General features: G+C 33.2%; 1 protein-coding gene and 1 non-coding gene across 14 annotated transcripts in view; both read right to left on the bottom strand.

The window, feature by feature from the left end:
- Positions 1-23,692, bottom strand: part of MIPOL1 (mirror-image polydactyly 1) — a 306,247-nt gene that overhangs the window by 245,470 nt on the left and 37,085 nt on the right. For 7 of the 13 annotated variants that reach the window (XM_078053584.1, XM_078053586.1, XM_078053583.1 and 4 more), the window contains 3 exons: positions 12,592-12,681; positions 9,809-9,947; positions 9,145-9,223 (listed from right to left, as the gene is read on the bottom strand). The exons of 1 other annotated variant lie outside the window; for it this stretch is intronic. In XM_078053584.1, the coding sequence (XP_077909710.1) occupies positions 9,145-9,163 (19 nt within the window). In that variant the 5' untranslated portion in view covers positions 9,164-9,223; positions 9,809-9,947; positions 12,592-12,681. The remainder of the gene's footprint in view (positions 1-9,144; positions 9,224-9,808; positions 9,948-12,591; positions 12,682-23,692) is intronic. 5 more of the 13 variants (XM_078053590.1, XM_078053587.1, XM_078053588.1 and 2 more) reach the window with 1 other exon arrangement.
- On the bottom strand, positions 1,533-1,690 carry LOC118543126 (small nucleolar RNA SNORA62/SNORA6 family). Its single transcript, XR_004920923.1, has one exon. It is a non-coding gene; the product is annotated as a small nucleolar RNA SNORA62/SNORA6 family (small nucleolar RNA).

Here is a 23,692-nt window from a genome sequence, read left to right as displayed (position 1 = left end):
CTGACTGAATGAGTATGCATGTGTGTTAAATGCAGAGCTCCCCTAACAACTGCAGGACTGCCATTTAATCTGTTGGTAGATGGACCATTTCCTGTGGGAACCCTAGCTATGATTTCCAGATCCACCAAATAAATCTCAGATTAAGATTCCAAATGAAACCTGCCTTTGGCAGATAAAAAATGTCAAGATGGATATAAACAGTAAAATTATAAATTATCTAGGTGTTGCATGACAAACCAATGTTCAATTTTTTTTGTTGACATGTGCCCAGATATCAAAACTATATGAGACATTCATCAAATGTCACACTTTCATAATATTGGAGGCATCATTAAAACTGTTTGACTAAGGACCTCAAAGTGTTTAAGCAGTAGCTCAAAAGTATATTTGTGCAAAGTAGAAGAATAAATTTACATATCAGCAGCAGCTCATAAGGGATGGGTAAATATTCTGTTTATCTCTCATTGTAATTCAGGTTACTTTAAATACAAGGTTTTAGGAAATCATTATACTCTATATGGCATCATTACATAACTTTCTATGCAAATGATGTGTATTTTATTCATTTGTTTCTCCCAAAAAAAAAAAAAAAAAAACCACACACAAGCATAAAAGGAAAAGGTAGGGGACTCCCATTTCATCAATCAACCATGACTACTACACTAGTGCCTCGTTCGTCAGTTATACTATTGTATCATCAGCCCCATAGTAGAGTTAACATTGGTAACTTTTTAAAAAAAGCACTAAATACCTGAGGCAAAAAAAAAAAAAAAGTCTGAGAAAAGTAAAAAAAAATTTTTAATGTTTTCATTTCAAATGACTTGGGGAAGGGGAAGAGACTTAAAAAAAAAAAAAAAGGTAATAAAAGACCAATACAGTACATCTTAGAGAGCAAATAGCCTGTTAAAAATGCAGAGGAAGTCTCTAGTGCATCCTCAGGAGATCAAGTATTGGCTTTTTAATGAAAATTTTTGTTTTGTCTTTGGTCTTCTTACCTGGATTAATGCAGCCTTGTCCTGGTCTTAAACTCTATACTGGTTGACTATAATACATGGGCACTGAAGATTTCTAAAAGGAAACAATCAGATTTGCCAAACTGAAATCATTAACTTTAAATGCTTAAAAACGATTGTGTAAAAGGCTTCAGTGACTCCAAATTTGCAACATCTGATTTTTTAACAAAAATTCAAAAACATCTAATCTTAAAATAGGAATTCTTTCCAATTATAAATTCTTTACACTTAATCTGTGGAAAGAATCCAGAATACTCTACACTCCATATTCCAAATGCTTATACACAAGCCTGAATCCTTAAAGATTACAGTATTTGTTCTATATTTCCTACCATATTTCCCCTAATACATGTTGTTGGTTCAAGAAAACTAATGCTAAATAAACCCCACCTATCCTAATCTGATCAACATTAACCTGAAAGTTCTGAATGGGGGGAGAAATAAAAAAGATACTAAAGAAAGAAATAAGGGTATACCGTGCTTAATTTTTTCTTTTTTATTATTTATATATTTTTTTATACTTGTAGCAAGAATTACTATCAAACTCTACTCATTGGGCCAGAGACCCTTGTGGTGTTAGCGAAAGACTTGCCCCTCATGTAGCACACTACCTGCCTATACTTGCCAGTACCTCAGCCAGCCAGAGGCCTCAACTCCAAGCTCTAATAACGTGCATGTGCTTAATTTTGATTATATTTCTATACTAAAATTGTTCAAAATCAATAAACATTACTATGTTTTGGCTTATGTCAAATTACCCTAGGTACAGCCAGTGAAACTGCATTAAAAAAGAGAATTTAATTTTAATTAAAAAAAACTTAATTAGCAAAAACTAATATATTCAGTATCTATTCAACAAGTATAATTTTATCAACATGAACTGATCACTTTTAACTTTCACCCACTAGCAGAATGCTGATTTTAAAGTACCAAAAAGTTTCCACAGGTGAAGACTAGACTCTCTCAAAAATTAAAAATGAAAGTTAAATAGGATTTTTAAAAATAATTACTTTTAATTTACATCTATCAGCACAATTTTATTCTTTGGTAAAGAATTACTGAATTTACTCCAAAGCTATAAATTAGAATATTTTTAATTTAGTCATTTAGACTATGAAATTTCAAAATTTTGTAGCCTGATTTGTTGTTTGCTTTTTCATATTCACCAAGAAAAAACAAAAAACACAAAAGGCAAAAACAAAAGAAAAACTGCATCTGAAACTACTCCCCAAAATATAATAATGTCCTAGATGTTAGGTTGTTTTGTACACACACACACACACACACACACACACACACACACACAGTTGGAGTATTTAGTGACCCCCCAATTTTTTATTCAATTACCAGATTTATTGATAACCAAACCTAGTGAGTAAATGGAGTCACATCAGTGCTACTCTACAAACAGTTAACCTGGACCAACTGTGTAAATGGCCATAATTTCAGTCTATACACCAATGTATATTGATTCAGATCTCCAAAATCAACAAAATGCCAATGCACACTCAGGGCTTTATAATAATCACACTAAAGGTAAAAAATACAGCCACTATGGAGACCAAAATGGTTATCTTAAATATGATAAGATGAAATCCTAATTTCTAAAAAAAATTAAAGATTCAATAATACTGTATTAAGATCTGTGTTGTAACTATGTGTTCTAGGAAGTGCTCTAGCATGAAAGGGCCATAACCAGAAATCGATGAGGATTTTTATCAAAGACCTCAGAATCTTAAGGATGGAGAATTTAAAATTTTTGAAAAATTCAGATATTTTTTTCTATTTCAAAAAAACATATTCATATTTTCATGGCCACAAATAAATTTGATAGAACTTAAGACATAAAAGTAGAGTTGGATTTCCCTAAATCAAAGAAATAGTCACAAGTTGTACAAAGAGAGGATCATACCAATAGTACAGAAATAATGGGGGAGAATGAAACATTAAAAAAAAAGAAATTTACCATTTGTTGTGCTTATTCTTCTTAATAATTATCATTTTTATAAATGAAGGACCAAAGGTGTAGTGAGAATGCCACATGAAGAGTATAGCCTGAACTGATTTAAAACACTTGAATAAAAACAAAAAAAGAAGGTGAGACTTCTATTACCCCGCAAACTTTTTCCCTTATTCAGAATTTATAGGTAGGTTCATCAACTGTAGCAAATGTTCCACTATGGTGGGGATGTTGATGGTGGGAAAGGTTGTGTGTGTGTGTGTGTGTGTGTGTGTGTGTGTGTGTGTGTGTTGTGGGGGGGAGGGGGTTAAGGAGTAGGGGGTATAGTAGGAACTCTGGACTTTCCTCTCAATTTTGTTGTGAACCTCAAACTTCTCTACAAAATAAAGTCTATTTAAAAATTACCAAAAAATAAAGGGGAAAAATACAATTTATGGCATAAATTCACAAATGTGAATTATTCATATCAGAAACAATGAATCTCAAAACACAGCTCATAAACTTTATAACCAGTTAGAAAACTTTAAGTTGCCCTTGTAAATTTATTTTTCATTCCATTCTGCAACTGAGGCCAACAGTAGTTAATGGAATCATTCATATCAAACTTAAAAATAAAGACACAAAGAATCCCATTTATTTTAATAAAGTTATTTAAAATAAGAGAAATTTATTTTTTTATGAAAGAGTATAGCCTCTATCATTCTTTTAAGAGTAGCCTTAGCATTTCCTCTGTAAATGAATCAATCCTTGTTGACTAGCTGCCAGTAGTGCTAAAACCACTCTCCCAAATATTCTAGATGGCCATGTGTGAGAAGCTACCACCACCCTACTAAGTTAGGTCCTATAGAGATAAATAGTAAATTTAATCAGACCCAGGACATGTTCTTTTTTAACCCTTATATGGCATATGGAAAATAAAAAATGCATTTTTAAATTCACACTTGCCAAAAGGAAACGAAAGGTACATTGTGTGGTGCCACTCGTCTGAAGATTTTTATTGCAATTGGGATTTCAGTACAAAATTAGACTCTACCCTAAATAAATATTATTGATTTTATATTCTATTCTAACAAATATAAACATACCAAATACAAGCTATGCTACGTTGAAAAAATCAAGTTTCTAATGGTATTGTGAACATTATATTTGAAAAGAATATTTTATAAAACTAATAATAACCATTTCAAATACTGTTGTTTCTGTTTCTTAATAGTTCTGAAACTCTTTTATAGACCTACCTTTCACAGCTGGGTAGAAAAGAAATGACAACCACCACCACCATTTATTTAGGTCCTGTAAAATATGTTAACAATCTTTTCTTTCCTTTTTTTTTTTTTTTTTTAAAGCATCTGTAAAAAACCATTATCACCACCATACTAGTGAGAAGAATTATTCTGGTACGTGAAATACAGATTATATAAACTCATCTCCTTTTCCAGGTGTTATAGTGGGCTTTACATACACAATCCCTAATCTCCAAAACAGTCCTAAAGGAATTATCTCCCTAGTCCATACATAAGACAACTCAGGCTTAAAATTATGAAATTTGTGCCCAAGGCCAGGTAGGTAGTAAGTGGAAGATTAAAAACCTGAAACCCAGGTCTATCTAGCTCCAAAACCTGTGTTCTTTCTACTTTAACATTGTATTGAAATTATTAAATGCACTGGTTCTCCAGTAAAATTCACCTTCTGCTATGAAACAAACAAAAACATATTGCAATACTTTTTAAGGAAAATATATCATTACTTAATAGAAAGCCAATTATTAAATATAATTCAAATCCTGTAATTTAGCAGGGAATGATTAATTATCTAGATTTCAAAATGCTGAATTTCAAGCAGTGTCTAATCATAATGCCTAGGAATCTCTTTTTTTCTACCAGCTATCTTGCTGGTAGAAATGGATGGCCATTCTATGCAACTCACCATTCATTTCCTTCTTCTCTGCTTTAAAAAGAAAGTTTTTGAAAATGACGTGAGATTCTACACTCATATTTTAGTCACAATGATCAGACATTTAAAAGCATGGTAGATGTTTTTCTATAGCATTTCTAAAGATGTCTCCCCTTATAAAATGCTTGCAAACCATGCAACAGTTTTAGATGTAATTCAATTACAGAATAACAGATGGACAAAAGGTAAAAAGAATACATACTTTGTGAAAAGACAGAAAGATAGATGAACCAATAATAAAAGAGGCTGATGGTGGCACACAGGTTCCAAATGCCAAGCAAAAATAAACAGTATTCTGACTCAATAAGAAACTAACAAATCGCTGACAAGTTACCTTTCACTGGGTTTTAGTTATTTATTTTGCTTAGTAGAAAAACCATCAGAATCATGGTTATAAAAGATAATTGTTAGTCTAATTCTAAAGTAAAGAAGACAGTTGTTTTTTACTTAAATTCAGTAAGTTAAGATTTTTAAAATATTTGCTAGCCTCCAGTAAACTACAATATGAAAGGACTCGAGGCACTTCTAGCAGTGGTTTTTCATTTCAAGTTTCAAATGAGTACAGATTTAGAATCATGTTTGCTTTGTAAGCTTAAAAGAAAATAGTTTAAAAACACACGATTCATATCTAAATTGAGATAATATATGTAAGTAAAAATAACTATGTATAAACTACATATTAAATACAATTCCCTAAAATAGTAAACCTAAAAATCATATATCATAATCACTCGTAAAATTCAAAGGTTTTTGTCTGAAGCTTCTTCAAGCTATATGATTCTTACCATTTCTTGCCTTCATTTGGTAAGAAATATTTAAAATACATTAGACTTAATATTTAATTTGGGTAGGCCCAGTAACCTTTTTTAACCTTTCTTAGGGAACACTGACCCCTAAAGGTTCTAAATTTAAATAAGTTTCACCATATTCTAAATTTAAATGGCATCCGGACGTCATTTTTCCCTATATTATTGTAGATATGTATACTTATGGCAGACATGTTTGTTTATAAATATGTATTTTCAGTGCACTGTTGTGCACTATAAATAAACAACTAAACCATGTGTCTGCTAGTTTAATAAAAATCACCAAAATTTAATAGAGATATCCCGAAATTTATCATACTATTCCAAAAAATTACAGAGACTTCTGATCCTCATGCCTTTTTTCTTACATAGTTAAGTAAATAAATAAGTAAATGCTTAAAAGGGCTCAACAACCAATCACATAACAACTCACTCTGGGGGGCTAACTTTACATACATCCTTTGATTATAACATTTCATATCTTTTTTCTGAAAAAGCAGAAACAAGAAAAACCCTGACAAACAAAGTTTTCACAAAAGGGCAAAAAACATCATTTACTTCTTAAGAAACCAGAAGATGTTACCAATGCTCACTCGGCAACATATGTTCATTCACTCACATATTGCTTCCAACAACTTCCAATGTCCTCCACTTAGAGTAAAAACAACTCTTCAAGAAACCTGGACACGTTTTGTAGATGCCCTCACCCGTCCTACCTACCAATCACAGCTTTACATTTTCTAAACTGTCAATGACAAAAACCAAAAAAAAAGTAAATGGTTATATCTGTTCACATTATATACCTCATCAACTCGGACTTCAAATATTTCAGCAATGTTTCTACAATAAAGCTAGGAAAAGAAGAGCCACTTTAGCACTCCTTATAATAAAATGTGTAAGGTGACACAAAGGCCTGTCTGTATAATACAAGTTTTTAGTTAGCTCCATTTCTTTAAAAAAATAAGTAAAATAATATTAATTAAAATAACTAATTACCCAAGCAGACTATGAATATTAGTTTAAGACAGAGCTTTGAAGCAATTTGTGTTTTAAGATAAATCCTGCAAACCTTGATGTCAAGACAATGACCCTGTGAGATTTTAAACATATCAATTATATCACAAAACTCAAAAGATACATTTACCTATTTAATTTTATTTCTCAATAATGTTTCATTAACAGGCCCTTTATATAAAGGAATGTCTTATTCCTATTTCTGATGTAAAACAAAAAAAAGTCTCTAAAAATGCAAATTTTCTTAATGATGTTTCAGTCACGTCTATTGCAGTCTGCCTTCTGCAAACTATTTATGCATCTATGTCTTTAGCCCTAAAACCTTCCTTTCTGTAAGTGTCCTAGAGCTTCAGCAGCTCCCTTCCTTAACTTCTTTCCTGGTTATTCTATACTTATGAGAAGTATTTCCTCCACAGCCTGTAGCTTTAGATATATTAAAAATAATTCCTTTGGTTCCGCAGAGATCCTTTTGTCTATAATTTGAACAACATGACTTCCACAGCAATGTGACCTCTGAATAGGGAACATAAATAACAGGGGCATCATTATTTACTTCCTCTTTTCTTATTATTGTACATAAATTGAGTAAAACTGCTTTGAGCCCTTGAAAAGAAGAATGTTGCTTGTTTATTTGCATAAATGAATAAAAACAGCTACAAAAAATTAGTTCCCAGCTTCACACCAGCACAAACTTGAATATAAAGAAAGCAGACAGAAATTAAGTGTCATAAAGCCCGTTCACTAAAACCATAAACTTTGAATTAAATACCTATAAACTACCTTACTCAGATATTACTTGCTATTACTTTGTATGTAATTCAATCAGTTACCTGTATTCTAAACTCATAACAAGCAGCCTAGAATCACAAATTAGAAGAGAAAGCTTGCTAATGGTAGGCAGAAACTGCAAAAAAAAATTTATAACAGTATGGAAATCAAAAACAAATGCAGAAATTGGAAAAAAAGTATACTCAGAAAGCAGAGCATCTTCCTGTAATTCAAAAGAATGTGTAACTATTAACTTATTTAATAAAATGATGATAGAATAGTACCCCAAAATGGCCTTTAACCTTGAGAAAGGTAACCGTGTGGTTGATATATGGTGGAAGAAGAACCCTGTTGGGGGAGGGGGAAATCAAAAAAGGGAGAGATGTGTGCAATATTTCGGTAATAATCTAAAATTTAGAGGAAATAAAAACAAGGTACACAGAGATTTAAGCCTTCGATTATACGCAACACTATATTCAGAATGATTAGTTTCCTAGGGATTCCAAATTTGCAACATTTTACTATAAGAGATCTCAAATTAAAACCACCTAACATTTTTTAAACCTCTCTCTTTATGGCTCTCTGTATCTTGCTCTATAGGGAGACAGAAGTGCCCTACCTGCCTGCCCTGCTTACCTACGTGTGTCTGTCTGTCTGTCTATCTATCCACTGCCTCCCTCTGCTTTTCAGGCCATCTCTCAGTCTGTGTCTTTTAAACTGTGTTTCCATCTCTGGCTGTTCTCTCCCTTTGCCCGTGCATCTTCTTTCTGTCTCTCTCCTTGCCTGGGATTCTGTCTTCATGTCTCTCTCTGTCTCTATCTGGGAGTGTCTTTCTCTGTCTCCTTCTGTACATCTCTGTGTGTCTCTGTCGCTCTACCTCTGGCCCCCTCTGACTCCATCTCTCTGTGGGTGTCTCTTTCTGAGTGCATCTTTTGGTGTGCACCTGTCTCCACATATGTCTCTGTATCCGAATGTGTCTTGGTCTGTTTCTCTGAGTGCATCTGTCTCTCTCCACGTATATGTGTGTCTCTCTCTGTGTATATCTATCTTCTTTTACTGTGTGTCTTTTTTCCTGTGTGTGTATATGTATGTTTTTCCCTGTCTCTCTCACTGTATGTCTCTCTCTGTCTCTTTCTACTGTGTTCTTTTACTCTGCTATCTTCCTCTGTGCATCTCCGGTGTGTGTGTATCCACATGTGTGTGTCTTTCCCTGTGTGTGTGCTTCCACATGTGTGTCTGTACCTCCCTCTATGACTTTCGTTTCTTCCTCCCTGTGTCCGTGTCTCTCTTTGTTTGTGTTTCTCTCTCTGAGTGTGGCCCTCTGTATGCATCTCTCTCCCAGTAATTCTCTCAATCTCCTCTCTCGATCACTTTGTGTGTGTGTGTGTGTGTTTCTTTCTCTTCCTGCATCTCTGTTTCCCCTTCTCTCTCAGTATCTCTTCCTCTGTGTGTTTCTCTTTCTCTGTGTGTCTTTCTTTGTGTCTCTTTGTGTGTGCCTCTTTCTTTGTATGTGTGCGTGTGCGCTTGTCTGCCTCCCTCTAATATATTGGTTAGAACAAACACACTTCATTCAGTGCCTTGAACTAGCACAACACCTGGGGTTTGGTATTAATACCTTGAAAGTCCTTACCTTTTGACCAGTCCTCCATTTGTACTTCTGTTCTTGTTTGCTCTGGCAATGTCTCTGGTTTTTGCTCCAAGATTTGAAGCTAAAATAAAGCCAACTCTAGATAAATAAACTTAAAACAATATATCAGAACATACCTAAACCTTACCTTTGTTTAACAGAGAATTTACAGGATAAATGGTTTTCTAAAACATTTATAATGGGACTACTAACTGTGTATTTCAACAGGTGAAATTAAATCTTTTTACTCAGAGAAAGATTCTTTCTTTCACACTTACATTTTAGTAAATACAGTTCAGGTTAAGCTTCTAGACATTCTCGTTCCTTAGGTTAGAGAACTATTTATTTTATTCAACTTAAGTTTTTTCTAACTCCAACAATTTAAGAAAAATAAAATTTATATTCTATATGTCATAAACTTAATACCAAAAATTTCAAATTTATTGATTTGAATTTACAATGTGTATTTTCATATAAAACATTTTATACTTGTAAAAATAATTTTAAAATACTATTCAAATTTTTAAAAAACATAATGACTATTACTAACTTATGGAATTATCGGTATTTGTCTTCCATTTGTTTTCATAATAAACATGACAAAACCTATGCAAGGGTTTTTTTTTTTTCTTGGTATGCTTTTTAAGGAGAATAAAATTTGATTTACCTCACAGCTAGAACTCCGCGTTCTTTTAAAAAGTCCTCAAATAAAGCTGTAGTAAGCTTCTCCTTTTCCAATTTTCTCTAAATATGTTGATCTGGAGTTGGCAATCTTTTTCTAAGTTCCTCATTTACTTTTGGATTAGCTGAAAATATAGGAAGTTATTAATATCAAAGAAATATGTCCCAGTCAATGAAGCCATTTCCCTACATATTGCCCAAAAAGGTTAATAATAATTGCAGTCTTTTAATAAGAGATTCATATAGCAAGACATGTAGAAAATACAGTCTTTAATAACCTCTGGAGTATTTTAAAACATGTCTTACAGGCCTTAATGTGCTTAGTAATATACTATTTAAAACCATAATTTTATCCCTCTGCAATATACAGTCACTCTTCCTCATCATTTACCCAGCTAATGAATGCCAGCAATTAGTAAAATGTAATCCCATTGCACAATCATTTTAATGCTTTTAGCACTCAGAAAAGTAAACACCAAATTAATACTGCTCAAGCCATATCAGATCCTAGTTGGAAGCAAGCAATTATAGTTCAGCTCCTCAGGTGTAATTAAATGATTGAAATGATTTAGTTCCATAAATGCAAGTTAATTCATAAGCAAGCAACAAATATACTGGGAGTAATTACAAGAAACATTGACAGTCTAAGCAGGGCTAAGTCTTTTAGGAGCCTGATATAGTAAAATGCTGCCCTCTCCTGGGCATGTAAGTGAATATCTCAGAGCCAAAAAACAAAACAAAAACCACTTCCCCAAAACCTAACTTTAAAAAAGTTACTAGAAAATATAATAATAACCAATATATCAATTTGATTTCATACCTTATACAGAAAAATTAACATATAGCTTATACTGTGATCATTTCTACACACCTGGTTATTAATGCTTTTTCTAATCAAACTCTGAATATGAGTCCCAAAATGTACCAGGCAATATCTATTGTGTCTAATGAAACAAAATCACTCATATATAACACTGACAGGCTACAAGTGAAACTTCTAGTACCCGTCTGGACTGCCAGGCCAATGCCTATATTCTCTCATTGGTAAACCCTAAGTGGACTGTTACAGATAACAAATCAACTATGCTGTTCATAATTATGAAAATTTTCATGAAAAATAATCTCTGAAAAATATGAAACAAAATACTGTGTTATTCTAATTATACATAATGGTCTAAAATTAATTGTTTTTAATGAATGTTAATAATAAAATAAAAACTAGAGCGCTGGTATAATGTCATTATAAGCACATTTGAGAACATAAAGAGTAACAGGTGGTACACAAAATAAAATGCATTCTGCTTTTACTTAACACCATTCCCAACTTTTTACTTCCTTAGGCTAAAATTCAGAACAAATTGACTCGTACACTACTCCGATGGACCTTAACAAAACTTCTTACACTAAACTTTAAGAAGGTTATTTATTATACATTTGAGTTATGCTATAATCAACAAATCTGTGTTAAGACATAAGTATTTGAATCACTAAATCCAATCAGAATCATCCTTTTGACTGTCTATAAAATTGAATATATTCTCAGATATTACCAACAGCACAACAAATGCTAAATTCTCCAATAAATAAATACCTGCAGAGGATAATGTTTAATACTACCGATATTTTTGTGGAGGGAGGAAGCATTATTGCTCTTCTAATATGCTTTCAAATGTATTAAAATAACCATATTCTAAATCACATCCTATCTAAACTATAAAAATAAAATAAACCAAAATATTAAAAAAGTCCTGCCACTAAGTTTAAAATGTACAGCACATTTGCTTTGCCCTTGATGTCACAGTCTTATTTTTCAATTCATATCTTGTACACTGTAAGTTAATTGCTTTTGGAAAGTACTTATTATTCATGTAAAAATTAATGTGCCAATGTGTTTAAATCCTCTTAAATGACCATTCATGCATCTTTCTTCTTTAAGTACCAATGAAATCTGTCAAAAGACATCAATGCAAAATGGTCTTAAAGAAAGTTCTAATAGAGATTTTTTTTCTGCTAACACAAGATTTTCATATTCACCAACTTTAGTTAAATTCCATTAATTTTTTAAGCTACTTTTAATAAATTCACCAAGTAAAATTTTTAGGCCCCATAGTCTGTCATTTGTGTTCCAGCTGACATTATGAATATTAATAACAGTGTTATCCTGATTAAATAGGCTTCATATGAAATCCCTGTGAATCCTATAGCTCAGACATCTCATTTTTCCAACTCTTTATGAATTTGGATTCAGACATTAAACTGGAAAAATCTTAAAAAACAGATTTAATGGCACATTTGCATATTGTCAAGCAAAAATTAGATGTTCTAATGATTCAAGTAATTACAACTTATATATCTACATGTCATAAAAGGAATAGAAGATTTCTGTAAAAATGCAACATATTTTATACTCCTATTCATTTTAGGACAAAAGATAAGACTAATAAAATACTAATTCCTTTCCTTACACTCACCTTAAAGATTTGGTATCAAGAACTTGTTTTAATTAAAAATTATATATTCATGTTAAAACTAGCTGGAGGATTTTACAGTAGACACCAGATAAATTAGCCTCCTTAATCAAAATACTAACTTATTATACCACAAACAAAATATATGTTAATTGCTTTATCATTACTAATGTATACCAGGTTCAGATAGCAAAATAAAATCAATTTCCAACTAAAGGTTGTTTATAAGTTTTGCTGGAAAAAATTACCTAGGTTAAAAAAAGATTAAAAAAAAATCTTTAATATAATAGACAGAACATACCACATTAGCATCTGTTAAATTAAGATCTTCTCCATCACAGATTCGTAACCTCATTCCTTCAAGTTGCTTTTAATTTTCAAAGGAAATCGTCTTATTACATAGAAAAAAGGAAAAATAAATAATAATTAAGGAAACCGCATACCCCCTTATCTCTCTAGGTACATGGGAATCTGAATGTATCGGCCAAAATTTCCTACCTTCACCCTATCAAAAAAAAATGAAGATTGAAAAAATTTAAACAAACATCTCTATGATCTCAAATGTGACTTGACTCTTTGTTTACTCAGCAGCAAAACACCTCATGAAACAAAATGTGTTCTTTGACCAGTCTAAAATTTCTAATCTGCCTAAAAAATTTTAAGTGATTTTGACATTTCTCCTTTAAAATTAAAATAATGCCTTTTTGGGGCGCCTGGGTGGCTCAGTCATTAAGTGTCTGCTTTCGGCTCAGGTCATGATCCCAGGGTCCTGGGATCGAGCCCAGCATTGGGCTCCCTGCTCTGCGGGAAGCCTGCTTTTCCCTCTCCCACTCCCCCTGCTTGTGTTCCCTCTCTCTCTGTGTCTCTGTCAAATAAATAAATAAAATCTTTAAAAAAAAAAATGCCTTTTTGATAGAGAGGCATTTTATTTAAAAACGGGATTCACCAATATAACAATACCCAGGATTTTTAAAAACTTATTTTAAATAGGAGATGCCCTTCCTGCCTTCTTCCACAAAAGCCATATTATAGCAAAGGTTTTTGACTGACTTCGGTTAATGGCATTTTTTTCATAACACATCTTTATAATCACAAATTTTTGTAAATTGAATCCAATAGTGTCAAACTAGGACTCGTTTGTAATACTGCCTCGTATCCAATAATAACTAAGAAACTCTGAATTTTCTATTTGCTAGTTGTGAAAGTAGAGATAATTTCTGCATTGAAATGATTTCATTAAAAGGCAAAAGGAGAGCACTGTATTTCTGAGAGCCAAATATTTTATCACATAACTCAACATACACAATATATGCATATGTTCCACTACTGGATTTTCATCTTATTAGACAAAAGTCTCTCAAACATTCACAGTTCCCAGCACATTCTCTTCCAAAAAGAACTCCTTTCACTCACTGTGCCTCATGTCACAGCCCATTCCCTACCAAGCTCTAGACAACCCAAGTTCTTCAGAGCCAGAGAAAGCTAGAAGAGGTTTAGGGAGAAAGGATAAGGGATAAAAGAGGTCCCATTCCATAGCTATCACAATGTAAAATACATACACTATTTAATCCCTCAGTTTTACTACTAAAAGTATTTAGAAAAATATGTAAAATATATTTTTATGTATAAAGACACTCACTGAAGCCATATTTATTTGTAAGAGAAAATATGCTCTAGTCATATTGGATTTCTTTCTGTTTCTTGAAGTTACCAAGCTCATTCTTGCCTCATAGTTTTTATACTTACTAGTTCCTCTGCCTAGATTTCTCTTCTCTGGCTCTCTAAACTATTTTTCTCATCATTTAGTCTGTCCGTCTTTCTTTATTTCATTTGCCTGGCCATCCTACCTAAAGTAGAAACTCCTCTCTCATCATATGATCTATGCTATTGCCTTCATGAAACTAATTTGGTTAGGTTTTACTTCATCGTTTTTGATATATCTCAATCAACTATGTATATGTCAGTTACATGCAAGCAGAGCCCAGGATTTATTCCTTCATCTGCTTTCTTAGAAGGTGTTTGGCATACAGTTAAGTACGCAGTATATATTTGATGAACAGACATGTGGATGGATGGGTGAATGGATGGATGGATGGATGGATGGATCAATGACTAGCAGAAAACAGACCTAACATAAATGTTCATCAACAGAAAACTGGTAATATAAAATGTGGTATAATCATAAAACAAATCTATAAAGTTTGTACCATATAAACGCATATATGTACTATGTGTGGAAGATTCTTTTAACAAGCATCTGTTAAGCACTTATATATTATGTGTCAGGCATTATTCTAGGAGATAGATATAAAATGATGAATAAGACATATACATTTCCTACCCAAAATATGTCTTTAGCCAAAACAATGCAGGAACAAAACATAACTACAATAAAATAGAGAGAAATGTAAAATTATACTTACATATACATACATGCTTGAATAGGTGTAGCAAATACACAGGAAATTATTACCAGTGGTTACTCTAAAAAAAGGATCTAAGAGTTGAGGTGGGGATATTGAGGAATGAGAGAAGGTAGTATTTTATTTCATTTTATATCTATCTGTATAATTTGATTTTTTAAACATGTGCATGTATTATTTTTAACTTAATATTTATTTATAACCTTTGAATTGAAACGGAAATTATTTGTTGAAACTATTTGTAACCATTACACCTGAGAGATCTAAAATGAATAAAGGACATAATTTTTATGACTCCCTTGAAACTTTGAAAAAATTATTGCCTAATTAATCTTTTATAATTATACTTTATTATGGTTGCTTACTTGCTTGCTTGGTTTAAGTAGAGTGAAAAGTTAAAATTAAACTAATATATGGTAGGAATTTTTTTTGAAAAGTTTAAAATAAATGAGTTTCCTAAGAGTTACACAAGTAGTGTTCAGGATTTTAAGGTTTAAAAGTTTATAATAAAAATAACTTTTTCTATATTATGACTATTGTATGTCTCACATAGTTCCCCTGTGTTATATGCTTTAGTAATCAAGAAATTACTATCAAAAAAGATAAATTACTCCTCATCACTGAAGGTCATAGAAGGACGTCAAATTAAGAAATAAATATTTGGTTTAAAATAAATGGCTCTCACATTTTTAAAACTTTGAGGGCAAAACAATGTACCACTTGAAACACTGCGATTGTTTTCAGTGCCAGTTACAAATGACACTTTGATAACAGAAATGGCATTGCATAGCCTACTGATAAATTTTTAAAAAGCAAAACTTTAAAACTAGTATTATTTTCAGAGAGCTAATCAGATATAGGATTTTCTAAAATATCCTGAAACGTTTTGCCCTAGGCTAAACTAAACTAAATCACTTAATCTACCACAGAACAGAATATAAAAACAAAGTCAGCTTATAGAATAGTTTCTCTAGGGAACAAACAGCCTGTTTTCGTAAGATTCATGTGGGTGCCAAGTTCTGATGCAATTATCTACTCCTTCACACAAAGGCTTGTATTTCCACACAACCAATTGAAGTTCTTGGCATATCAAAGGTAAAAAAGTATAAGAGCAAGTTAAATCAATCTACAATGACAACTGGTATGAGTAGCCACTTGAAATCAAATGAAATAACAGCTATCAGAAAATGTCTTTCTAAAATAAAGTAAAAATAACCACATAAAGTCTTAATTAATTCATTAGGCATCATAATGATTCCTAACAGATTTTATCAAAAAGCTATTTAATAATTCATACTAAGAGACATTAACAAATACAGGCACATACATGAAAATCAACATATTTCAATAACAACAGTCATACTTTGGTGTTTTGAACACTTAATAGCAATTCATACGTTGTGTAACTAATAAATGTTTACACCATTCACTAAAATTAGAGTACCTAATCATTCTCAATGGACAGTGCTGCATGCAAACTATGCATTTTGCTTTTTTAAATTGGGAGGTTAAAGACGACTTCTAGGCTGCAAAATACAATTACACAAAATCTTTAAACAGTAAAATAAACATTAGGCTTACAGCTCTAATTTCTTTTTCAATATCTAGGAAGTCACAGCTATCAGTCTCCTTTATCTGAAGAACTGCAAAAGCTCATGTAATTTCTTAAGAGTCATTCTTACTAAATGTTTTCACTAATGAAAAGTAAGTAGTAAGAATATGGTTCTAAAATAGATATTCCATAGTTAATAATGAAATAATAAAAATACAGTATGAAAAGAAAAATATAAGCCAAACTGTATGTAGCAATTTCCTTCAAGAAACACTTTTGTTCTTCTTGCTTTTAAAATTATAATTTCCACCATAAATTATATGTAAGTATTGCACTATCTCTTTTCATCATACTATATAAGGAGTTTCTTAGAATCAGAAGTCCATGTTCACTAAAAATCTGTTTTAGAAAACACATTTTAAAAAAATTCCTAAATGGCAAATCAACTGAATTAAAAATATTACTTACAAAATTAATAGTAATACAATTATACAGTGTTCTAAAGTATTAAATAAATTAAGCAGTGTGATTTTAATTTTTTAAAGACATTTTGAAAAAACACTGAAGATCTTTCACTTAAAAATATGACTTTTACTTCTTTCAAGAAAATTGCATCTCTACAATGTGTTGATTACTACAAAGTGGCTATATAAACAATTTGACATTTCATACTACCAATTGTGTAAGAAAACCTTTTATAAACTGAGAAGAAAATGAAGAGAAACCAAAAACTGCCATAAATATTCAAAGTATTACAAAACAGCATCAAACATTATAAGCCTCCTAGTGGAAGTATGTAACACAAACTTGTATGTATCATCCTGGGGTGGGAGTAGGGGGGCAAGGGGAGCAGGATTCATAAGGCAGGCAGAATAAGATGAAACAAGATTAACTAACATGAACAATGAAGGACAAATGAAGTTGCACAGTGCGTACATAGGAGTTCATTATTGTTTCTCTACTCTTGTACATTTAGTTTTCCATAATAAATAGTTTAAAACACACATTGTAATTTTTATAAAAGAGAATATACAGCATTTTTTACTTGCTGGTAAAAGCCATTAAATAATCTTTCGCAGGACCAGCAATGAGCGTTCCATTTTATATGAGTGTTATCAAAACCCCAACAATCTCATGCCTGATATATATACACACAATATATCACGCAACAAATACTGCACATTTTTCACAAATATATATACTCACACCCCACACGGATTCTATACTGCATTTTGCCTAGAGAAAAGCCTACAAATTTCACCTTAGCATGCAGGAACTGAAAAGAAAATATTATCGGCTAAGGGATATGTACTTTATTTATTAAAATGCTTTGGAATTACTCCCTGACCTTAAATTTAACAACTTCCTGAAGCTAAGACCTTATGTTTCCAATGACCTAGTGCATATGGGAAATAGGGTAGGTACACTCTGTCACCTTTAGCAAACATTTTCCTCATCAAGCTCCTTACAGGCCATCTGCTATACCCTGAAGCAACATCCTAGTTAGCTACTGCTACTTACTGACTTGCAATGTAAGTAACCAAGTTTATCATTTGCTGGAGTCATAACTATATAAATTTGAAATCTTCTCTAATTTTACTTTACAAAATATTTATTTCTATTCCTGCGGATGTGTCCCATTTGTAGAACAGTCATATTTCTTTGTGAAGGCATAGTAATTTTAAAAAGAAGATGACTTACACAGAAGATTCATAAGCAGAAATACTGATAATGACTATAACACCATGTCTCAAAATTTCAACACTTGTCACCATTTAATAGGTGTTAAGTCTATACTTGAACCAACAAATTTAGGTAAATTTTATATCTCATCACAATGTTTAAAATAAAACTATTTTACTAAACAATAACTCTTCCTACCAGTGAAAGAAATAAATATATCTGTAATCTTTAAGGTGAAATGACAGCTAGTCACAGGTCAGGTCCAGTTTAATTCTTTTTTGACCCTATATTTTGAGGAACTGCAAACCCAAATTCATTCTGATTGAAACAATTAAGCATTTGCTGGAATGCCTCCTGATATCTACCATTCCAAACTTTAAAATACTAAAACATTTTTATTTTATTTTTATTTTTAGAGAGATGGAGAGCGCAAGTGGCAGGGGGGGTGGATAGAGAGAGACTCTACCATTCCAAACTTTAAAATACTAAAACATTTTTATTTTATTTTTATTTTTAGAGAGATGGAGAGCACAAGTGGCAGGGGGGTGGATAGAGAGAGAGAGAGGTGGGGCTTGATCTCATGACCCTGAGATCATGGCAGGAGGAGAAATCAAGAGTCAGATGCTTAACCGACTGAGCCACCCAGGCACCCATAACAAAAATATTTTTAAATAAATGTTAAACCACAGATAAGCTCAAAAGGAAGAAAGGTAAACATTCACATGTCAAAATCAAACCATAAGTAAGAGTGGGACTTGAAGCCAAGTAGTCCATGAAAATGTTAAGACCAAATTGGCTTAAAGGTTAAAGTTCAACTACACCGACTTTCCCCTTCCTTAAATAGCAATCAGATAATCTCCAACCACCTGCTCAATATCTTAGCCAGACACAAGGTACCTGCCAAAATAGGTGAAAAAGTTAACTACCCAAGATCAAAACCAAAAGCCTTCACCAGGGTGGGTAAGGAATCCAACTCTTCACTTTAAAAGCAAGCAACTAACATAACAACTTGACATCATATAGTCCAGCCAGAAATTTAAAAGGAAAAAAAAAAAGTAGGTCATGAACTAGATTCCTTTACAAGATAAAATCTTTTGAAAATAAGCTCATAGCCATAAAAAAAACTATAAAAAAATATGAAAGAATCTGTTGTAAGAGAAAATAATATAGACATACAAAAAAGAGAGGTGGGGATTCACACTTGAATTAGAGAAAACAAAGCAATCTGAAATCAATCTTCAAAATAGGTATAATTTTTAAAGTGCCAGATAGATAAAGCAAAACAACTATTAAATACAAGCGGGCAGTTATTAAATAAGCATGGATAGATATTAAAAAGGACGAAGTAGAAATCACAGAAATGAGAAATATGTTCACTGAAGTTGAAACAATAGATGAAGTGAATAGAAAACACTGGAAATGAAAATTAATGACTTGGTGGCAAAAGGGAAGAAACTCCCTAGAATGCAGCACAGAGTTATAGAGTTGGAAATATGAGAAAGAAGAATCGTGGAAGATAAAAAGCTCTAACATATGTTTAATTAGAGTTAGAGAAGGGGAGAACAGAAAAAAGAAAGAAGCAAAATAATTATACTCTAAAAGAAAAATTGAATCAGAGCTACACAGTATCAATATTGCATAATTTCTATAGAGATGCATTCCCAACATCATATTTTGGCAATGATCTTTCATTTTCTTCAAATCCCTGAAATTATGGCACACCTACCTTGTTTTGTTAGCTACAAATCAGAGTGATACATATAATACCCTTCATAATATCAAGAAATGTTTAATAATGCTAAGCCTGCTGATCCTTGTTCTCCCTTTTCCTCAACTTTTACATGAAGCCACAGGGAATCACCAATATAATTGCTTGTTAACATACAGCATGATATTATTTCTCCATTTTTTTATAGTCCAGCATTATTAGTTGCACATCTCTTGTTACCAACCTGATCAAAACTGTTTGCTAAAAATCAAAATAAATGGCAGAATGTAATGCCACATTTAAAGGCTGAGTGCATGTAGTACCGTCTGCAGTCTTAGTTCCTACTGGCCAAAAGCATAGGATAACACGCAGAATACAGGACCAATATGGATTAGCAATGTTCTATAAAGTATTTCCTTTTTTTTTAAAGATTTTTATTTATTTATTTGAGGGAGAGAAAGCAAGAGACGGAGCACGAGGGGGAGGAGCAGAGCAAGAGGGAGAAGCAGACTCTCCTGCTGAGCAGGGAGCCCGATGCAGGGCTCGATCCCAACACCCTGGGATCATGACCTGAGCCAAAGGCAGACACTTAACCAACTGAGCCACCCAGGCACCCCTAAAGTATTTCTTCATAGAAACAGAAATGAATAGAACTCAAAAAGCAAACATCACCTCACCCTACCTTTACATTCTTTCTCAGGAAGCTGGTAGAGAATGTGCTCCACCAAAACAAGGGAGTAAAACATGAAAGAAGCAGCCCCTGATTTTAGAAAACAGAGGTCCATCTCAGGAGAGAGATCAAAAGAATACATAAGGTCATGGTGAGGGAAACCACAGGATAACAGCTATACACCAGACATAGAAGGAAATCATTCAAAGTTGACAGCATTAAGAAAACTCCAGGCGTCTGAAGAGATTCAAATAAATGATAAGACAGTTTGGGATTCAATCAATAAAAACACACAAAAAATTAAGCAGCAAGATAAATACAATAGCTATGCAAGGGAGGGGGGAGGGAAAATAATCAAAATATACTACATGTATTAGTTATGATTAGCATCTACATGACCATAATAATGTAAACACTATATATTTTTCTAAATAATTACAATATAACTATATTAGAAGCTTGAGAAAACAGAAAGTGAAGGTGTGTGTACCAGGGGCAGAAGTATCAGAAAGACCTTATAGGGGTTACTTGGATTGGCTCTCCCAACTTTCACTCTTTCCATTTGAAAAAGGTTTCCATTACATTTTGCTGTCCCTTTGCAGCTCATGGTCTGAATGCAAAAAAAAGCTTTTATCAAGCAGATGTACTCCAGCAAGATATGGAAGAAGAAAGTAAGGTAGAGGTCATCTGTCTGCTTTCAGCATGTAAAGTCAGACAGACATGAATGTTTCCAGTGGCAGAGAGTCTGCGGTCTGATGTCTAGTATGAGCCCCTGGTACAGCTAGTTGTGGTGGCTGCAGCAGCAGCTCACTGACCTCGAGACTGCAACAGCCTGAATCACCGTTTAGGGATAGTCTCTGATTTCTGTTCCAGCACTTGGAATAATTTTCTAAGGTACAATTCCCTGTACTAAAAGCCCTTTCTGCTTGGAATACCTGGGTGGGGTGTGTGTGTGTGTGTGTGTGTGTGTGTGTTTCTGTCCTAAAACATGACTGATAAACATCTTCCCTACGTTTGATATCTTCAGGAAGTCTTGGAATTGTGATAAGACTGGGGTAGGGGGATCACGAAGCAGCAACATAAACATACAGAAATACGGAGGTATATTTCAAAAGAATTAGACAAAAGATTTTGTAACAAACCTTATAGAAATTTGACTCTTTAAGTAAAAGGAAAATAAAACATTCTGGAGATGCACAGGGGTGACAACTGTATAACAATGTGAATGCACTTAATGACACTGAACTATACACTTAAAAATGGTTAAAATAGTAAAATCTTATGTACATTTTACTACAATATAAAACACATTGGCATATTTTTAAGACACAAGGGTTTTATAGCTTCATGACATTATATGACAAAGTTTTATAACAGTAATGCACTGTGAACTAAGTATAAAAAGAACATTAGTTTAATAAGAAAACAAATTTCAGAGAGTAGTCAAGATTCTTTCCGTTATCACTTTCTTTTCAGTTGCCTGGATAAAATCATGCATATAATATACTCTGACCCAACCCATATAGTTTCACATATTTACACTATAGTCCTATTCATAATGTATAGTTAAAAATTACCAGTTGTACTAAACATAAATATTTTCACCAGTACTCTTAGGATTCAACTAAACCATTTTTAAAAAATTTTCTTTATTTTTAAAATCAACTTCGAGATATAATTTGCATCATGCAGAAGTGTAGCCACTTTAAGTATACATTTGGTGAGTTTTGACACTGTCTACAATGGTATAACAAAAAACCCCATTAAAAAGTTGCCTTATGCCCCTTTGCAATAAATCTACCCCACTCCCCAATCCCAGGCAACCACTAATCTGTGTTCCTTTACTATATAAATTAGATGCTACTTCCAGGGTTTTGTATAAATGGGCTTATGCAACGTATACTTGAGGAGTCCAGCTCCTGGCCAAAAACCAAATGTGTGATTTTGTAAACCCAATCATAGGCAATTACAAAGCCTTCATCTGGCAGACCTCACAGGAAGAAGCTGCTCTCCCCACACCAGACTTAGCAAAACCAATGCACTGCAGTATCGAAAGGGAGTTGCTGTCAAGAACTCAGGCCCCTGTGGCTGGCCACGCGTAGTCACAACCTGCATTCCTAGACATTCAGATATCTCTTTATCCGGACCCTCCCTCAGGAGACATCCTTAAAGGGCTAGGGAGAGAGGATACCTTTCTCTGCTTTGGCTTAGTGAACAGTACTTTTCCACTCCTAGTCCTTCACTCTCTCCCTCCTCCCTATGCCCCACCCCCACCCCCTGAACCTCCCACTGGCCAACCTGGGCCCATAAATGTACAGGAGCTTTTCGTTTGGAGCTACCTAGGCAGTGAGATGATCCCCATGTCCGTGCTGATCCACCTGACCCTCAAATGGGTGCATCGTTCCATGGGAAAAAATTGAACAGTGGGGAGGTTAGTGCTTTCTCCATTTTTTAATTTTTTTTTAAAGATTTTATTTATTTGTCAGAGAGAAAGAGAGAGAGAGCACACAAGCAGGGGGAGGAGCAGGCAGAGGGAGAAGCAGGCTTCCCGCCAAGCAAGGAGCCTGATGCAGGGCTCCATCCCAGGACCCTGGGATCATGACCTGAGCCAAAGGCAGACGCTTAACCAAGTGAGCCACCCAGGCGTCCCAAGTGCTTTATCCATTTAGTTTCTTGCTTATACTATCATAGAAAGTGATTTAAGGTTTGACAGTTAATTTCATTTCGGCTTATTGTTTTAAACTGCAACTCTGACACCTAGCCTGTCAGATTTCTCCAGCTCAGCTGAGCCCCTAACAATACTCTTCTGTATCTGAACGCTTTCACTTAGCATAAATTTTTGAGATTCATTGATGTTGTATAAAACAGTTCCTTTCTATTGCTCAGTAATATTCTATTGTATTGTGTGAACATACTGCAATTTGTTTATCCATTTACCTATAAACTGATATTTGGGTTGTTTCTAATTGCTGGCTACTATGAGTAAAACAGTAACAAATGTGCTGGTACAAACCTTTTTGCAGACATAGGTTTTTCAATTCTCTTGGATAAATATCGAGAGTGGAATTGCTGGATCATACTAACTTTGTAAGAAAGAGCCCAACTGTTTCCTAAAATGGTTATACTATTTTACACATCTACCAGCCATGTGTGAGAATTCTAGATGCTCCACAGTCTTAACACTTGGTATGGACAGTCTTTTTATAAATATAAATACGTAAATTTATATATATATATATATATGTGTATATATATATATCTTTTACTCTTCATACAACCTGGAAAAAAAAAGAATGTGTTTTGCTTAACCAGTTTTTTTTGGGGGGGATATAACTGACATAAAATTATATTAGTTTCAGGTATACC

The sequence above is a fragment of the Halichoerus grypus genome, chromosome 8, assembly GCF_964656455.1.
Source record: "Halichoerus grypus chromosome 8, mHalGry1.hap1.1, whole genome shotgun sequence".
Lineage (NCBI taxonomy): Eukaryota > Metazoa > Chordata > Mammalia > Carnivora > Phocidae > Halichoerus > Halichoerus grypus.
The sequence above is the reverse complement of the archived record's forward strand: the minus strand, read 5'-3'. Positions and strand labels throughout refer to the sequence as shown.